The sequence below is a fragment of the Syngnathoides biaculeatus genome, chromosome 20 (genome assembly GCF_019802595.1).
Source record: "Syngnathoides biaculeatus isolate LvHL_M chromosome 20, ASM1980259v1, whole genome shotgun sequence".
In the NCBI taxonomy this organism is placed as follows: domain Eukaryota; kingdom Metazoa; phylum Chordata; class Actinopteri; order Syngnathiformes; family Syngnathidae; genus Syngnathoides; species Syngnathoides biaculeatus.
Genome location: NC_084659.1, coordinates 10,637,034 through 10,653,870, shown reverse-complemented (window position 1 = coordinate 10,653,870; position 16,837 = coordinate 10,637,034). Strand labels below are relative to the sequence as shown.

Sequence of the window (16,837 nt, the reverse complement as noted above, 5' to 3'; positions counted from 1 at the left end):
CGTAAACATATTATGGCATTTTGACAGTTGTTAACGATTACAGCGTGAGATCTGTTTCTCCTCTCATCTTTTTAATCTTCAATTTAGCATTAATGAACATCCATTTGTGTTACTTATTAAATAAAGAGGATTTATTTTATGTAGGGCAATATATTAATTTTTTTTAAAATGCACGACAATCGCAGCTCTGATAGCAAGCCAAGCAAAACATGTGTTCCTCACTGATCTTGTGCATATGGTCAGCTTATGGTGTTAAAATGCATGAGCAGCAAAGATGAGAGAGAAGGACATGAAGCATGTGACGACGATGATGAAAGACGTTCTTGATTAGACCTCATTAGATCTGTTTCTCGAGGGTATGGGCGCACTTTTACATATTCTGACTATTCAGTATTATGTAGACCCCACCTCCCCTCTCTGCTTCAAACAAAGTTAGAATAGGCCAAATAATATGATCTCTCAAAAATATTTTTGTGACCCATTATCCTGTGATTTAAAGGACTCAACGCACTTGATGATGCACACCCTCTCCTTCATTTTGTCCCATCAGGCAGGAGGCGACGTAGCATCCGGTGCAGGGACATAAGAGAGCTTCTTTTGTTCTGAAGGTATTAAAACGATTAAACTCAAACGACATCAGGCCTTTCCTTTATGCCTGTCGTGAGCAAGGCTTGGCCACTGCCAAGAGGGGCGTGGCCAGGCCAATGCTCTTGGCGGTGTCACCTCTGACACCTGTCACAGCTGTTTTCCACGTGGACTTTAATCAGACCATGTATTTAAGTTTGGAGTTTTGTCAGTGGCGTTGCCTGTTCGTTGCCTTGTGTCAGTCTGTTGTGTTCAATGCCAGTTGGATTCTCTACCACTGAGAGTAAGTCACAGTGATTCTGTGCCCTTTGGTTAATCTCATCCAGTTATGCTCATTAGTTTGCACCATAGTCATCGGACCTTGCTTTACGTCTTTTGGATCCTGGCGAGCCTTGCTTGTCTGTACCTCTGCCTTGTTTTGGACTGCTTTGTGGAATTAACCTGGTTCTGAAATAAAAGCACGTCTAACATCATGTCCTCATCTTGGAGTCCTGCAATTGGGTCTGCCCAAGCACCGTTGGTTCGTGATAATGCCTTTGCGTGATTGACAATTTATTCTCTTACAAGTACAAATAACTTTGTCAATATGTGCAATTCAAGCCTCTGCATTTCTGTCTTTGCATGCAAACTTCATCTGGGAGTTTGGGTATGAAATTGTCATTGTTTTGAAGAACACAATCATCTGCCAACAGAGACTGCTTTTCTCAACCATCACGTCACGCCTCGACCCAATACCCCGTCATCGTTTGAACAACAGAACTAATTGCAGGTGATGCTTGGAGTGTCTTACCTGGCCCAGCTACCTGTCCTTGAATTAGCAGCACTTAGTGTATTGCTGTTTCCACATCATTTCTCTCTTATTCAGCACTTTGAAGCCCGTGCGTCAACAAGGCTTTTTAGCTGATCAGTTGGTGTTCAAGGGCACCGGGACAGAGATGATGTCCCGGTGACAATCAATTGCCTCGGCCTGCCAGCTCGCAATTTAACGCTGTGTTTTGCTTCACTTTATTTGTCTCTGTGCCGCCAGTTCCAATAAAAATCCGCTTTGTGGCGTCACATTTCTTCCACGTGCTCATATCCACAACATCCCCTCCCTTTTGGTCTGCCCACTTTGCTGCATTGCAGTAATACTAGTAAATATTCAACATTTATTAGCTCCCACTCCATCTGTTCATCTTCAGCTGGGACTGTTTGAAGTGCACAAAGAAACACAGTGGAAACCTTGCCAGGGCAATTGTGGCATAATACCGACCACTGTGCTCTCAGCAGAACTTGTTTACAGCCCACGTCTATTGTGGCCAACGCTTTGCCCTTCTCTTCCTCCTCTCCTTATTAATAAATTTACCACAAAAAAAAAGAAAAGAAACTCATTAAAATCCACGTGTCCCTCTGGAATTGCAAGTCAGTTGCCTTCTCTCATGCACTTGAGACCTCTTGGCTTGATTGTAATTTCTTGGTTAACCTCCAATTTGGTCTCATTTCCAATGTTCCTGTTGTAATCCTTTATAAATGTAAAATGTATTAATGGGAGAAAAAAAAAATAATGTAGTAAAATAGTGTTCGGGTGAACCCCCCACTATTCACGAAGGGGTCAGTTAAAGGGGTTAGTGATTGTGGACATGCCAACAGATGGCGCCAAAGCACCTCAAACTGAGGGATGCTAGCATGTACACAACCAGAAACATGTTACATAACTGTATTTCAGTAAATTTTTCAGAGCAAACAAACTGCCTTCACACGAGGCTCATCAATAGATGCTTTAGACTCATGGAAAGTATAAAAATATATATTTTTATAATATTATAAAAATTATAAAATAAAGTATAAAAATATATGCAAGCATTACGTAATGGTCAAGTAGACCACGTGTAATATATCGTGAAGAAGCAGAAATATCCATCCCATTTCACTTCTGACAGAACATGAGGTGCATTCAATGACTGCCAGCAAAACAGGACATCTCATTTGCAAAAAAAAAAAAAAAGCAGGATTAGTAAAAAAGATTAGACCAGATGGTGCCAAAATAAAACGGTTATTGCTTTGGCCTGAGCGCAGAAACAGCGATGGGATGTGGGATGAGCTTTTCAGTGAACAATGGAGGACATGTACTCCCCCCGCCCCTCGGAAAAAGAAAACAAAATACAAAATTGGTGAACGCCGAATCAGAAATATGTTCTGCTTCATTGTACTCCAATTATGTATTGTACTTGTCAAACTTTAATTCACAAATTGTCATTAGTTATGTCAGTAATATTCCCGCTTGTTTTTACTCTTTATTTGTGTCAACTTCTTTCTTGTGGTGTTTTCTAATTACGATGTCTTTATTGCTTGCATACATTTTTTTTCTCGGAAGTTATGAATTTCTGGTAATTATTGGTTTATTTTTCCTCAGTACTTTGTCAAAATGTCATGTCACTTTGTCATTTTTGATATTTTTCTTGTCATGTTGGGACTAATCCCGTGACTTTTTCAGTTGTTTTTGTTAAATTGCAGATATTGACTTTTAATTCCTCAGAGGCCTGAAAAGGAGTTTGTGATTTGCAAAATCAATAGCATCTAAACTGTTATGTGCATTTTTCTGCTTTGAAGAATGAAAGTTAAAAAAAAAAAAAAAATGCTGATTCAGTATCTTTGGCTAACAGTTGAGCGCTTTGTTTGAATTCAGACGCCGGCGTGAGCTATTTGCTTCTGCGGTATTTGTTTCTTTGATGAATTTATTTCAAAAGGCCATTTGTTTGTGTCCTTGCTTCCTTTGCTGGTCTGCCAAGTCTTTTTTTATTTATTTATTTATTTTTCCTCGAAATTTGACAGCCGGCAAAGGACGCAAGTCCCACTGTTTTTCCCCAATTAAAAGTATTTAATTGCATTCCAATTTAACAAGGTCACTGTGTTAATGTTATGTTTTTTTCTCCGTTTGTTTCTTTTGGTTTCAATCCCATCAGTGGTATTTTCCTCTTCATTTTGCGCTCAGGGCGAGCTGAGCTATTTAAAAGTGTCTGTATTTGAACAGTTTGGTACTGAGAAGGAATGAATCCACAAATGAGGCAGTAGCAACCTGTTCCGGCCCGAAACAAGATTGACGACATCTCCGCTAAAACACACCCGGTGGTTGTTTTCTATATTCATTGATAATTTGGTATTGTTAAATCAAGTTTATCAGTCCAACTATGTATTTTGTAATGGTGTCTAATATGAATGAGCAATGCAGAAAAATCCTGAAGCTAACTTTATTTTGTTTTCAGATCAATTTAATAGCTGTATTTTTTTTGTTAAATCAGGACTTTTGTTTTTGCATCTATTTTTTGTGAGCTGAACTCAAAAGATGTAAGATTTAAAAAATAAAAAAAAAAAAACATCCAGGTTTAGCTTTTTGTACCCGCGCTTCTCTCCTTCGGTAGCAGCACTTGATGTTTGTCAGGCCACTCCCCATCGCGGGAATTTAAATGAGGCGCGATGATAATGAATATTTTACCAGCTAACACCGATCGAATAAACATGGGGGATGTTTGGGGAGCAGCTCAATTCAAAAAAGGAACCAGAAAGTTTGATTGAATTAGCTTTTTTGCTTGGAACAATTTCTCTCTGTCATCACGGCTGCCGGCTCAAGCAATCTCCTGATTATCCTCCTCGGGGCCTTTATTAAAGCTTCCGCTCCTCCGTCCACGTCTGCTGTCTGCCTCCTTGACCTTTATATCTGACGGGCTTGTCTGGCTGCAAATTTTTTTCACCCTTAAACCCACATCCATCCCACCCTTCCCCACTCTGGGCTTGAACAGCTGGATTTCTCCCCTTTATTAAGTTGCGGCTCCTTTTACCTTCCGTCTGCTGTTTATCCCACCCGTAGCCCTAAATCTTTCAATTGGTACGAGCTAATTATGGGACTCCCTGAGTGGCTTTTGTCACGGCGCTGTCAGGTGGGAGTTAAAAGCCCCCCCACCCCAGCCAGTTTGCCGTTGACTCAGACGCAAAAGACATCTTTACGAAGGGATTAAGGTGCCCCTCAAGTGTCGGCCCCTGAGCCCTCCTGACCGTTTTCTGTATGCAGGTAATATGAAATGTGCTTTTGTTGTTGTTGTTGTTTTAAAATTCCCCCACTCTGCTTTTTCAAGGTTGTTTGTACCGTAACTTTAATTCCATGTCTTTTAGTGCGATAACACATTTGCAAGCACGTATTAAACAACCTCTTGATAATGTGGACAATTATGGATTTGAACAACCTCGTAGAAAGTCCTACATGACCGAGTTCGGTGATTGAACATTTAGCCTTTATTGAACCTTAAAGGTCGATGAACTTTGATTAGAAATGATAAATAAGTGAAATCAGACTTGCTTTGTATTGGGATGTTCAGAGTAATACTGTAATAATCCGGTGAACCCTCAAAGGAACTATGTTGAAATGAGTAAAAGAGCTCCTCGGAGCGCTTTGCCGTCTACTTTGTTCTGATTAATAATAATCACTAACCGTGGCTTGACTGCAAAGGATTTGTGGAAAATAAAATTATGATTTTGTGCTTGTTTCAGGCCAGCAGGTCCTGGGTCTGGTGGAGAACCAGAGTGACTGGTACCTCGGGAATCTGTGGAAGAACCACCGGCCATGGCCGGCACTGGGAAGAGGCTTCAACACCGGTGAGTGCCGTGAATGTGATTGGCCGTGAATTGACGTCAAGGTCGTCAATGCGCGGAGGTCGTTGACCAGCGGCTTCAATCGCTAATGTGTACGCATCGGTGGTCATATTTGGATCCATCCATCTATTTTCTTTGCGGTTTATCCTCACCAGGGTCGCGGGGAGTGCTGGTGCCTATCCCAGCTGTCAACGGGCAGGAGGCGGGGTACACCCTGAACTGGTTGCCACCCAATCGCAGGCCACATAGAGTCAAACGTCCACAATCACACCTAGGGGCAATTTAGAGGGTCCAATTAATGTTGCATGTTTTTGGGATGTGGGGGGGAAACCGGAGTGAGGTCAACGCTTTACCACCCACCGACATATTTGGATGATCTTTGCAAATTCCAAAACCATTTTTCCCCATTTGCACAATTATGCCACCGAAGAGCAAGAAAATGTCACTTGTCACTTGAGCCGTACAGTTTTAAATTCTCCGTCAGCCATTAACGGTAAAAACGTCACAATACGAATCCTGACTTTGAACCTTTTATTTGAGAAGGATTTGGATGTATTTTCCATTCATCATTTTTAATACGCATATAAAATATGAAGGCTCACTAATTAACAAGTGTTCATGTCCCTGAAAAGTTGGAAGATTTCCTGGAATTTGATTCAACTCGTGTCTTGGAATTCAGCTCTATCACAAGAACATGTTTGCCTCTTATGCTCTCTGTTTTTCACTCCGCGAGTCCAAAGTCCTTTTTGAGATGACCTTGACCAAAAAAAATTTTCAAAAATAATTTGTGCACCATTTATTTGTTTTGAACCGTGATTGGACTAAATTACCAATTAAATGATGAAATATGTTGGTTTCAATGTAAAGGCATTACAAGCTAGAAGCTAAAAACATTAATTTATAATAAATATAATATAATATGTATAATAAAATAATAATAAATAACATTTAAAACAATGCTTTTATTTTACACACAAACACAACTGTATGTGGCGGCACGGTGTATCAGCTGGTAAAGCGTCGATCCTGGCCCCGCCTGTGTGGAGTTTGCATGTTCTCCCCGTGGCTGCGTTGGTTTACTCCGGGCACTCCGGTTTCCTCCCGCATCCCAAAAACATGCAACATCAATTGGACACTCTAAATTGCACCTAGGTGTGACTGTGAGTGCGACTGTTTGTCTCCATGTGCCCTGCGATTGACTGGCGACCAGTTCAGGGTGTTCCCCCGCCTCGTGCCCGTTGACAGCTGGGATAGGCTCCAGCACTCCCCTCAACCCTTGTGAGGATAAGTGGCAAATACAATGGATTGATGGATGGACAACTGTATGTTTGCACATGTATACCTTAGGACCTCACCTTGGTTTTCTGACTGCTGCTGCCAAATTATTATCATTTCCAAACTTGAATAGAAATTGGCAGCATCGATTTCGGCCGCATCCAAATTGGAAAACCTTTGTTTCCACCTTGGTGCAGACGACTCTTGTTAATAAAAAAAAAAAAAATAGAGGCGTCATAAAAGCGGACTACAGCAAAGTGTTCTATAAAGAGCACAAAGTGGAACAGAACAACAATGATTGTTTTGGAGAGCTTTGTAAATAAAAATAGAATCTACCGGTTCCAATAGTATCTTTAAAACAACAACAACGAAAGACTTCTCTAATTAAATACTTTGCATCTATGGATGTGACGGAATAAAGAACCAGCGTATATCTGGAGATTACAACAAATCTATTTCCTGATTTATCTCTTGAGATCAAGATTAGCGTTGATAGCGCGTATGCTACAATGTATTTACCTCTGATTTACAGTGGAGAGAAGCGGTGTTTAAGCTTCTATTAGTACCGCAATAAAGCGTTTCCTTCAAAAAAAAAAAAAAAAAAAGAGATAATGGGTAAAGGCTAAGCACAATATTATGATCAAACTGGGATACTTTCTGGTACCTTCCGAGAGCTCCTTGTGCAAGTACAAAACCCCCGCAGAGAGCAGAAATGATGAGTCATGCTGCAATACGCTTCAGAAAAAGCGCGCTGTGAAAATGTTGTCATTTCAAAGCCGTTAGAAGGTTACAGCAAGAGCACGTTTTATATTTTCTTAATCTTTTTATTTCAACTGACAAAGCTTCTCATGTATTTTTTTTTTTAATGTACAGTGAATTTCAAATTCAAATCCATTCCTTTTTTTATACTAAATTATTTGGTAAGCGGTTACCTTTTGAGTCGAAGATGGCACGAGAATGTGTCAAAAGATGGAATTTCAAGAGAACATGAATAAAACCTATTATTCATAACCTTGACATATCCTTGTTCTAAATTACTGGTTAGCACACTTTTTACATCAACTACAAATAAAAAAAAAATGGCTCTCCAAGTAAACCTGTCATGACCAACATTAAAATGCAGAATAAAAAAAGAGATATTTATTCCAAATAGCATAGATGTAGAGATAAAGATAGGTATGTTATTCTTATCCACTGTATTATTATGGACACATTTAACATTAAAACTGTGCTTACAAATGGGGTGGGGAATGTCCATGCGTGCATCCATTTTGCAAGCCGCGTATCCTCACAAGTTAATGTTAATTATTACGTATAGTAGTACATATGTGCTGTACTTGGGCAGTGATTTTTGCATATCACTAGAGGGAGCCACACTTTGACACTCGCTCTTAAATGATGAGAAGCCCCTCCAGAAGTCACCCGGTTCCTTTTAGAATTATGCAATATGGATAACACAAGAGTGCTGTGTCTTTTTTTCATTTTTTTTAATGGAGAAGGTAATTTGTGAGTTAATTGCTCGTGAAGGTGGACGACAAGATCCCGAAAAAACGGTTTTGGGTACACGGATCCCTCGAGTCACAAATGGTTTGCCGCAATGGCGTCATTTACAGTCGACCGACGTCTTTCCTTCCAGTTCAGCAGGTCTTCATGACTGGCTAATCTTTCTATTAACCTTTTGAGTGGTTCAACTCGGTGCCACGGGGACTTTCAACAGAACCGGGGAGCGGAACGAGTGTTTGTAAAGCACAGAAAAAGTGAGTCAAAGACCTCCAGTCCAGCTGCGGCCGCTCCGCTGCGTGGCTGCGGCCGTAGCAACAGATGGAGCACAGCGGGACGTGGAGACTGGCTGGTTTGCGCCGGTCTTGACTTCCTAATTTCATTTGCCGTCGCCACTAAGATTTATATCAGCAAGGGAACCGAGAAGTCGTTCCCCACTCCCTACAAGTATTCTCTCTTTTTTTTGTCTTTGGACAAAGTTACGCTGAATGATTTGTGTTTGCAGACAGATTTACAACATATCTCCCACATCCTTTTTCAGTCTGTTTGCGGGTTTTATCTGGGTAAACACAAAGCCTGTGATTCAGATCCTCGCGAATGAGACTTTATCACCAACTGGGGGGTTGCGATAGGAATCTGTGGGTTTGTTAAGATGCCATATCGAGGTATCGTGTGTGTGTGTGTGTGTGTGCACCTTTCAGGGGTGATTCTGCTGCTCCTCGATCGACTGCGAAAGCTGCGATGGGAGCAGATGTGGAGGCTGACTGCCGAGCGGGAATTAATGAGCATGCTGTCTACTTCGTTGGCAGACCAGGTAAAACGCAAACGTCCTCGCTTCGTTCTACATTTTTCCACCCGTGGTGCCGCATCCCGAGTCAAACGCAAGCTGGCGCGTGATGCGGGTTGACTTCCAAGTTTTTATGTCAAAGCAAATGTCCCCAAAGTAATGGGGATGTTAATCCAAATTGAAATGATCCATGGTTTACCAAACTACCATTATTAAACTTTACCCATTTTCTATAACTGGTAGCCTTCTGCAGCGGTGTCAGAAGCAAAAAAAAAAAAGTGATTTGATGATGCACATTTATGGATTTAATTACCGTAACTCCCGGCCAGTACATTTGTAAGGGAAATACCATTTGGTACATACATACGCCGCAACTGTGTAAAAGCCGCAAGTGCGAGATTTTGAAATACGAGATTTACAAAGATGGTACACAGAAAATTTAATCCTAGCGCCCCCATGCTAACGCTAGCACCGCGCTAACAGGGGCGGTTAAAAAAACTACACTGGTAAAAATCGCTGAGACATGGCAGTAACACATAACACGACAAGTAAAAGTCACTTCCTCAGGACATATATTCCACTGCTCTCACTCTTCGCTTTTCCACTCGAGTGCCCCCTTGTGGCTGTTAGAAAAAATGCACAAATTAGCTGCATCACCACATAAACTGCAGGGTTGAAAGCGTGTGTAAAAAGTCTCTGCTTATAGGCCGGAAATTACAGTAGCTTTGTTCCTACAAAAACTCGAACCTGAGCAGCACATGTGGTTCAATAACAAATTCCAATCCAAACTCCCCGTTTCCCTTCTGGCTATGGCATGGACAAAGATGGTTTGTTTTTTATTCCAACGAAGTGCAGTTATAAGAAGATTTGAGGCTGATAATCACAAGGTCGACCCTCGTAAAGGTGTGAGCCGTCCTCGCTCGAGACTAATTCCCCATTTTGCCTCCGGTGTGACCATGAACGGACACAGCAGTTGGAGTTTTTTTTTTGCTGCGGGTCCAACTTGGGCGCGCGCACACCTCCGCCATTTTTAAGAGGATCGTAGAGTAGCCAGAAATGGAGGACTGACTGCGTGCAGTCTTGTGACCGCCTGGCTGCGTTTGATCGCTGAAACGGAGTCACCGTTATCAAAATATCGCGATTGGCGGTCACGTGTCGCATTTGACCAGAAATGATGGTTCCACTCCAGCTCGTAACTCTTGTGCGGCCTCCACAGTAATCGACAAAAGAAAATTATTATTATTTTTTTTTTTAAGTTACAGCAGCAGGGAAAATGTGCATCAATTAGATGTGAGCTCTGAAGTGCACGGGCCTCCAACAACACTCCTCAATCCCGATGCACCATTTGGAACAACATGTTGCCCCCCCCGATTTTAATTTGTCAGAATAAAATGTGCTTAAACCTTTCCGCCAAGTAATATTCTCTACTGCTCATCTGCTTCTTCTTCTTTTTTTTTTTTTTTTTTTATGCACCTCGCTTGAAGACAGCTTTCCTTTTCCAGTACACGGGGAAAATGAGCACTAAAAGGATTTTTGTGTTGTGACATTTGGCCGACAAAAGCCGGGCTCTGCCAGAGCGATTTACATTTCATTTAACAACAGTCGAACAGTCGGAGACCCGCCCCGTATGGACGTTTGCTGGAGCGGGGCCAAAACGTGCTGGACCGCGGTGACATCTGGCCGACGGTCGTGACATGTCGCCACACTGTGCCGACTCCCCGCTTTCCCGCTCTCCGACAATCATGTCAGTGCCGCGGCGCGCTTGACAATAGTCGGCCCTGAAAAAGGGGGCGTGTGGGCGGGAAACTGCGTGATGTCATTCAAGCGCCACGCATTGTAAACAGCCTGTGGACTTAATAGAGGAACCGAGGAGTGCCGCTAACAATGGAGGAACGTGCGGGAAGACGTTTAGCGATGGTTATAAGCACGTAATTGTCGTTCGTGGCAAAATGGACTTTGAAAGCCTCGTTGTCGGTCTCTGTTTTGAATGACTTGCACGTCTGAACAAACACGTCTGTGCGTCTCTCTCCCCGCCCTGCACTGTTTTTACCATTAAGACAGAGGGGGAGAGTGCGATGGTTTACAAAAAGTTCCTGTAGGTGCTAAAAATGCCCCTTTTAGCCAGGTTTAAGCCACTGTTTTAATATTTAATGTGTGGTTGTCTTGCATTCGAACCAGAGGAAGACCACCACGTACCGCACGACGGGAATCACTTTGGGTGGTGTAAAAGGTCAAAGTGCAATAAATCAGAGCGCGGCGCTTTCTTCTCGACCATTATCGCGTGTGAAACGAGGCGACACGGTAATGGCAAACGCGGCCCATTTAGCATTTATCGTTTTTTCACACCGAGTGGGCCCGCAGCCTCGCAGCGCCGTCCCGAGATGCGGATGTCGTCGGGGCCTTTCACCGAGACCTTGGTGAGCCATCTTCTCCCACCCGTTATCCGCGAGCCATCCAGAGCTCATCTCGACGAGTGGTGCGTTTATGAGATTTTAATTAAACCTTCATTAAGTAAAGTCCCGCAAGGTATGCAGTTTGGAAAATGAACGGGGGTGAGGGGTGGGGGGGCGGCTTCCGGAATCATTTGAGCTTTCCATCTGCCTTCCGCCGTGTGAGCTACTTCGATGGTCTGTCAAGGCCTCTTTATCGCGCCATTTATTACGCGGTTATTGAGCTTTTATGTCTCCCATTAGAGGACGTTGGTGGCTGTCACTGGCTGTCGTCATGTGAGCCGGAAGATCTTCAGCGTTTATCTTTGCTTGTTGTTTCGCTGCACGTCAATTCGTTAAACACGAGCGCGTCGTAATTTGGACTGGGAAGACGCCAGACCGGATCACTTTGAGTCATTTTCATGGTTTTTAAGGATATTTAATGCGGACTATAATTGTGAATATATGAAAATAATTTGTTTTCTAATCTCAGCCAGATGCAATTCTTTACCATTAAAGGTTAAAGGGCAATGTACAGACTTGACACCCACGACATGAGTGAAACGTGGCTAAATTATTTACATGAACTGAAATTGAAAATGCTTTGTAAATCTTCAGAGGTGGATTTAATAAATATTTGAGCATCAAGCGGGACCTGAAGGATTCCTGGGTGCGGGGGATCTTTGACCATATGTGAGGTGCTCACTTTCAATCTGAGATTCCATTTTCCCGTAATTTCCTATCCAGAGAAAGTAGCAGCTAATCAGAATTTTGTCTATATTGCATTTACATACAGTAATTGATTGAAAATGGAGGCTAAATAATGACTAAACATTGGAGTTTTGGTTTTATGAACATAACAGGCAAGCTCCACAAGACTTGAATTTTTATGCTGAATTTTCTGTTAATGTGTCCATATTTAGTTTTAATGCCCCCCCCCACTCAAAATTTGACTGGGGCTCCCCCTGCTGGAATTTTCATTTCAACTTAATTTGTACAGCTGCAGTTTTTGCATTTTTGGTCATGTATGCCTCACTATTGATTTGTAATCAGACGCCTTGTTCATTTTTCAGTGCAGGTAATGTTCTGTTCTCCGGAATTGCAATATTTGAGCCTATCGGGCATCACAAATGAAGTCCTAGAGAAACTCCAAATACTCAATTCTTGATTTGTGACCAAGATGAGACAAACTTTTCCCCACAAAGCTGGAAGCATGTAATTATCCCAAATATTCTGGGCGAAATGAGGAATTAAAAATCCTTCACCCACGTATCGCTATCATTGATTACGAATGGCTGCAAGGACAGGTGAATAAAATCCCAAATTTGTGCAGGATATCTTCAACGCCGTGATCAAACAAAACCCGTTCCTGGTCCACCAGCTGCCCTGCTTCTGGAACGTTCAGCTGTCTGACCACACCCGCTCCGAGAAGTGCTACAAAGACGTGTCGGACCTCAAGGTGAGACCGTTCGGTGCATTTGTGGCAATTGGTGCACTTTGCACGATTGTTGGCGTTGGGCGGTCATTTCAGGGAACTATTTGTAGACACGCAATTAAGTCAATTTTCCATATGTCCCGCATAACAGGATAGAAAAACGGTTCGGCTCGATTGCAAAGCACAATCATTGAAATCAGCCCGGATATGATACGAAACATCGAAAAGGATCAACAGCGCCATCTGGAGAAATGCATTTGGCGAACATTCAACGTTGCGCGTCATTTTGCACATTACGAAGGGCGGATCGAACTTAGTTTGAGATGGAATGTGCCCGCAAAGTGCCGCTGAATGTTCAAAATGCTTTGAGGCGCCAATGAGGTCTGCCTCTAAACGAGTCGGTCGTTATATGAACGCGCTTTCTGATGGCTCGTCGGGAAAAGATTTTTGACTGCAAAGCAGTGCTTTGACCTCATTTACCTCTTGTTTGTATCAACTTACTGCATTGCATACAAACAATATCAGTCCTACTGGTGCCTGTGAAGCAACCTTTATTCCGTGGGTACGCCGTCACCCTTTTAAAACAAAACCACATCCTCTACGTGGACTACATTAACGAGCGTTCTTCGCTTCTCCTTCTCTGACAAGGTCATCCACTGGAACTCGCCGAAGAAACTCAGAGTCAAGAACAAGCACGTGGAGTTTTTCCGCAATCTCTACCTGACCTTCCTGGAGTACGACGGCAACCTGCTGCGCCGCGAGCTGTTCGGCTGTCCCAGCGAGGCCGATCACAACAGCGAGAATGTGAGCGAGCGGGCGGGCCTCCCACCCAAACGCGAGCGCCCGATTGTCGGCTCGACTCGAGCTCATGAATTTGTCAGTGAAAGAGGAAGCCGGCTTGCTATTCTGCGGGTGTCGTGTTTTTACGCATCAGCTGGCTCCGAAATCACGTTTATGACGCTCGAGGGTTTGTTGGCGACGTGGACGGTTGATTAGGGACCAAACACATGGCAGTAATCATCCCCTTTGTATTGAAGTCAAAGGATCTCATTGTCCTTTGTTACCATGACACCACATTTATCATGCGGGTTGAGTGGAAGTTTAGCAGTTATTTTTTGCTCCTGGGCTCCGCCAAGTGTAATCCCCCCCCCCCCCCGTTTTCCAAACGAAATATAACAGAAATACAAAAACAGTCAATGGCTGTTTTTTTTTTTTTTTTTTTTTTTTCTGGCAAGTGAATTTTAATTTACAGTGACAGCCGCCCCAGCCCCCACCCTACGGAGCATTAAAGGGTCATTTTAAAAAAAAAAAGGTTTCTCATTCTAATGAGTAAGTTTCTCATGAGTAAGTTACTCATTCTAAGTAAGTTACTCATTACAATCAGTAACTACTTTTGTTTTTTTTTTTTTGTTTGTTTTTTCCAATGTCCCTTTAGGGCCTCCGTACCCCTCTGAGTTTCTTCCCAAAAACTACACACACAAAAGACTTCAATATCATTTCAAATTTGTTTTACATCATTTACCCTAAAAACAAATCGCGCATAGGTTTTTCGATGTATTTTAGGCAAATATTTAAGATCAAAATGAAAAAAAGGAGGCAATTAAAAATGATGTTTAGCATTCTCATGATAAAACTTGACATGCGATAAATGAACCAGTTTGCATTGTAAGACAGAATGATAAAAAAAATGCCAATCATTTCATGACATGACAATGTCATTAAGATAAAAAGCAAAGAAAAAAACCCAATACTCAGTAGTCATAGTAATCCTTGCATGAAATGCTGACACCTGATGTGATTATTGCCATATACAGTGTGGGAAAGAGTGATTTCCTCATGAATTGTTATGGCTCGTAACCGATTGCAGTTGTAGACAAAGAACGATCTTCATTTGAAGTCACTCGGTGGCGACTTCCCCTCAAATGAGCTCTTTTGTTGTCACTGGTCGCTTGGTTTGCACACAGCTCAAGAGGGATTTGGGCCCGACGGTTTACAAGAACAAAACCTGTAAATCATTCAAGCGTCTTGGCCGCTGCCGCTTTCGCTTTTCCGAGTGGGCCACCCCATGATCTTCATATGCTGCTTATTGCGCCTCTCCACTTGTGATTATTTTCTACGCTAACCGATAGTGGTAAACATGCATTTGTTAATGTATAGATATGTAAAAAGCATTAGATGCACGAGCCGAGCGAATTATGCAGACAACGCTCGGGGCAACGAACGTACCGTGTATGTGACAGTTCGCTTTAAACATCGCGTAGTAACGGAGGCTCCTTATGGTCATTGTGGCAATAACAATGACAATTCTCCTTACCAAAAGCCATCAAAAGGATTTCAAAGCTGCCATTTGCGGGAAAAATGGCTCCATATTGCTGCTTTATATTTTCTGGCTCCATTTTTCCGAGATGTCAAAATGACCTCTTTGTGGCTTGTGCTTTTTGTTGTAATATATGAAAGCAGACATATGGACTGTAATAGCTTAAAATGTACCACCACCACCCCTCCCCCAATCCCCTGTAGCTCCAGAAGACGCTTTCCGAGCTGGACGAAGACGACCCGTGCTACGAGTTCCGCCGCGAGCGATTCACCGTCCACAGAACACACCTCTACTTCTTGCACTACGAGTACGAAGTCACCCCCGACAACGCGGACGTCACGTTAGTCGCGCAGCTGTCCATGGACAGGTACGGTTTCACGCAACCTCTTCTTACAATAACGATCCGGCTCTTGAAAAATGTGGGAAACACTCAATTTACACATTTTGACGCATTTTAAAGATCCACTGTCATGATATTTAGTTTGTTATTAATGAAAAAACGGCAGCCGGAATGGACCCATCCATTTTTTCACCACAAAACATGATTTTGACGTATTTGGCTTTTTGTAACTCGCACCATGAAAATCCTCTTGAGGGATTTGTTTTCGACAAGAAGCAGGAAGTGACGTTAGTAGCAGGCGCCCACTCAAGCGGATCATGCGTTTCTACTAGTTCTACCTGTGGGAAGGTAGCTCGTTGTTCCTTCGTGTTAGCCAAAATGCCGGCTCATTGTATTGCTGGATCTTGCTCGAACACTCGGGAGGATGGATTTACCCTTCATAAGTTTGCAAGAGACCCGGTTTATCGTGAAAAATGGATTGCACGGGTGCAATGGATGAGAGCTTCGTGGGTTCCAAATGACATGTAGGTGTGTATATAGCTACTAAAAAAAATTATAGTTTCGGGGGACGTAATCTGTAAATCAGGGGTGCTAAATGTGTCCATGTGCCACCCCGGCCAAAGCTGTGATCGGCGGACGCGGCGCCGCTGGGGTGGCTCGTCATCGCGCTGGGCCACAGTGGCTGATCTCCGTTGTGGAGGTGGATCGGACAGGGAGGCGGTTTGGTCGCAGCGTCATCGTCGCTCGCGGGCGGCGTTGTTTTTATCACTGCCGCGGAGGTGGATTGGATGGGGGCGGCGGCCTCGTACAAAATCTATTTTAGAATGTTTATAGGCATGACACTTGGGCTTTAAATAGTACCACTAGTTGAATGTGGGGCCCCTCTGGTAGTATGTGATGGAATCACTCAATACAGTTCCATTGTTTAACTTTGAAGCCGAATAAATTAGCATTTAATTTTGAACGTGCATTTTTGATTTAGTTTAAGTGCAGTACATTTGGAAAGAATCAATATTTTGCTTTCTGTAAACAGTGTTATCGTTGAAACTGCGTAAGGTTAGAACAGCAAATGCTTTTTTTTCTGCAGCACTTTTGTGGTGCTCATCCCCTTGAAACGAGCCCGACTCGACTAAAAATGTAGAAAAATAAACTTAAATGGCAAAGTTTATGTTCCCACTTGCGTATTAATGACGCTGTTTTGTATACTCGGCAAAAAAAAAATATAATGAAAAATACATTGTCAGAATATGAATAGTTGAGTTACTCGAGCAAGAAGTACGCTGGAGCAACAGGAAGAAGACAGATGGACACGTTTGGTTGAACAAATAAGATCGTCTGGGCTTTTGAATCGACGGCGGCGGAATCTAGATGAAAACAAAAACAACGGAAGTGAGCGACGCTGTGGCTAACAAACAGATCCTTGTTATGTAAATGTAGAAGATTTGACGGCGCAGAATAAAAGAGCCATTTTTTCCCCTGTTGGAAATGAGCTGGTACAAAGCCGAGGCGGTGATGTGAATATTCTGATTGTCGATTGTTTTTAAGT

At 42.7% G+C, this 16,837-nt stretch overlaps 1 protein-coding gene across 23 annotated transcripts in view; it reads left to right on the top strand.

The window, feature by feature from the left end:
- Positions 1-16,837, top strand: part of large1 (LARGE xylosyl- and glucuronyltransferase 1) — a 193,164-nt gene that overhangs the window by 172,075 nt on the left and 4,252 nt on the right. For all 23 annotated transcript variants that reach the window (XM_061806397.1, XM_061806393.1, XM_061806392.1 and 20 more), the window contains 5 exons: positions 5,107-5,211; positions 8,685-8,797; positions 12,533-12,658; positions 13,283-13,438; positions 15,155-15,318. In XM_061806397.1, the coding sequence (XP_061662381.1) occupies positions 5,107-5,211; positions 8,685-8,797; positions 12,533-12,658; positions 13,283-13,438; positions 15,155-15,318 (664 nt within the window). The remainder of the gene's footprint in view (positions 1-5,106; positions 5,212-8,684; positions 8,798-12,532; positions 12,659-13,282; positions 13,439-15,154; positions 15,319-16,837) is intronic.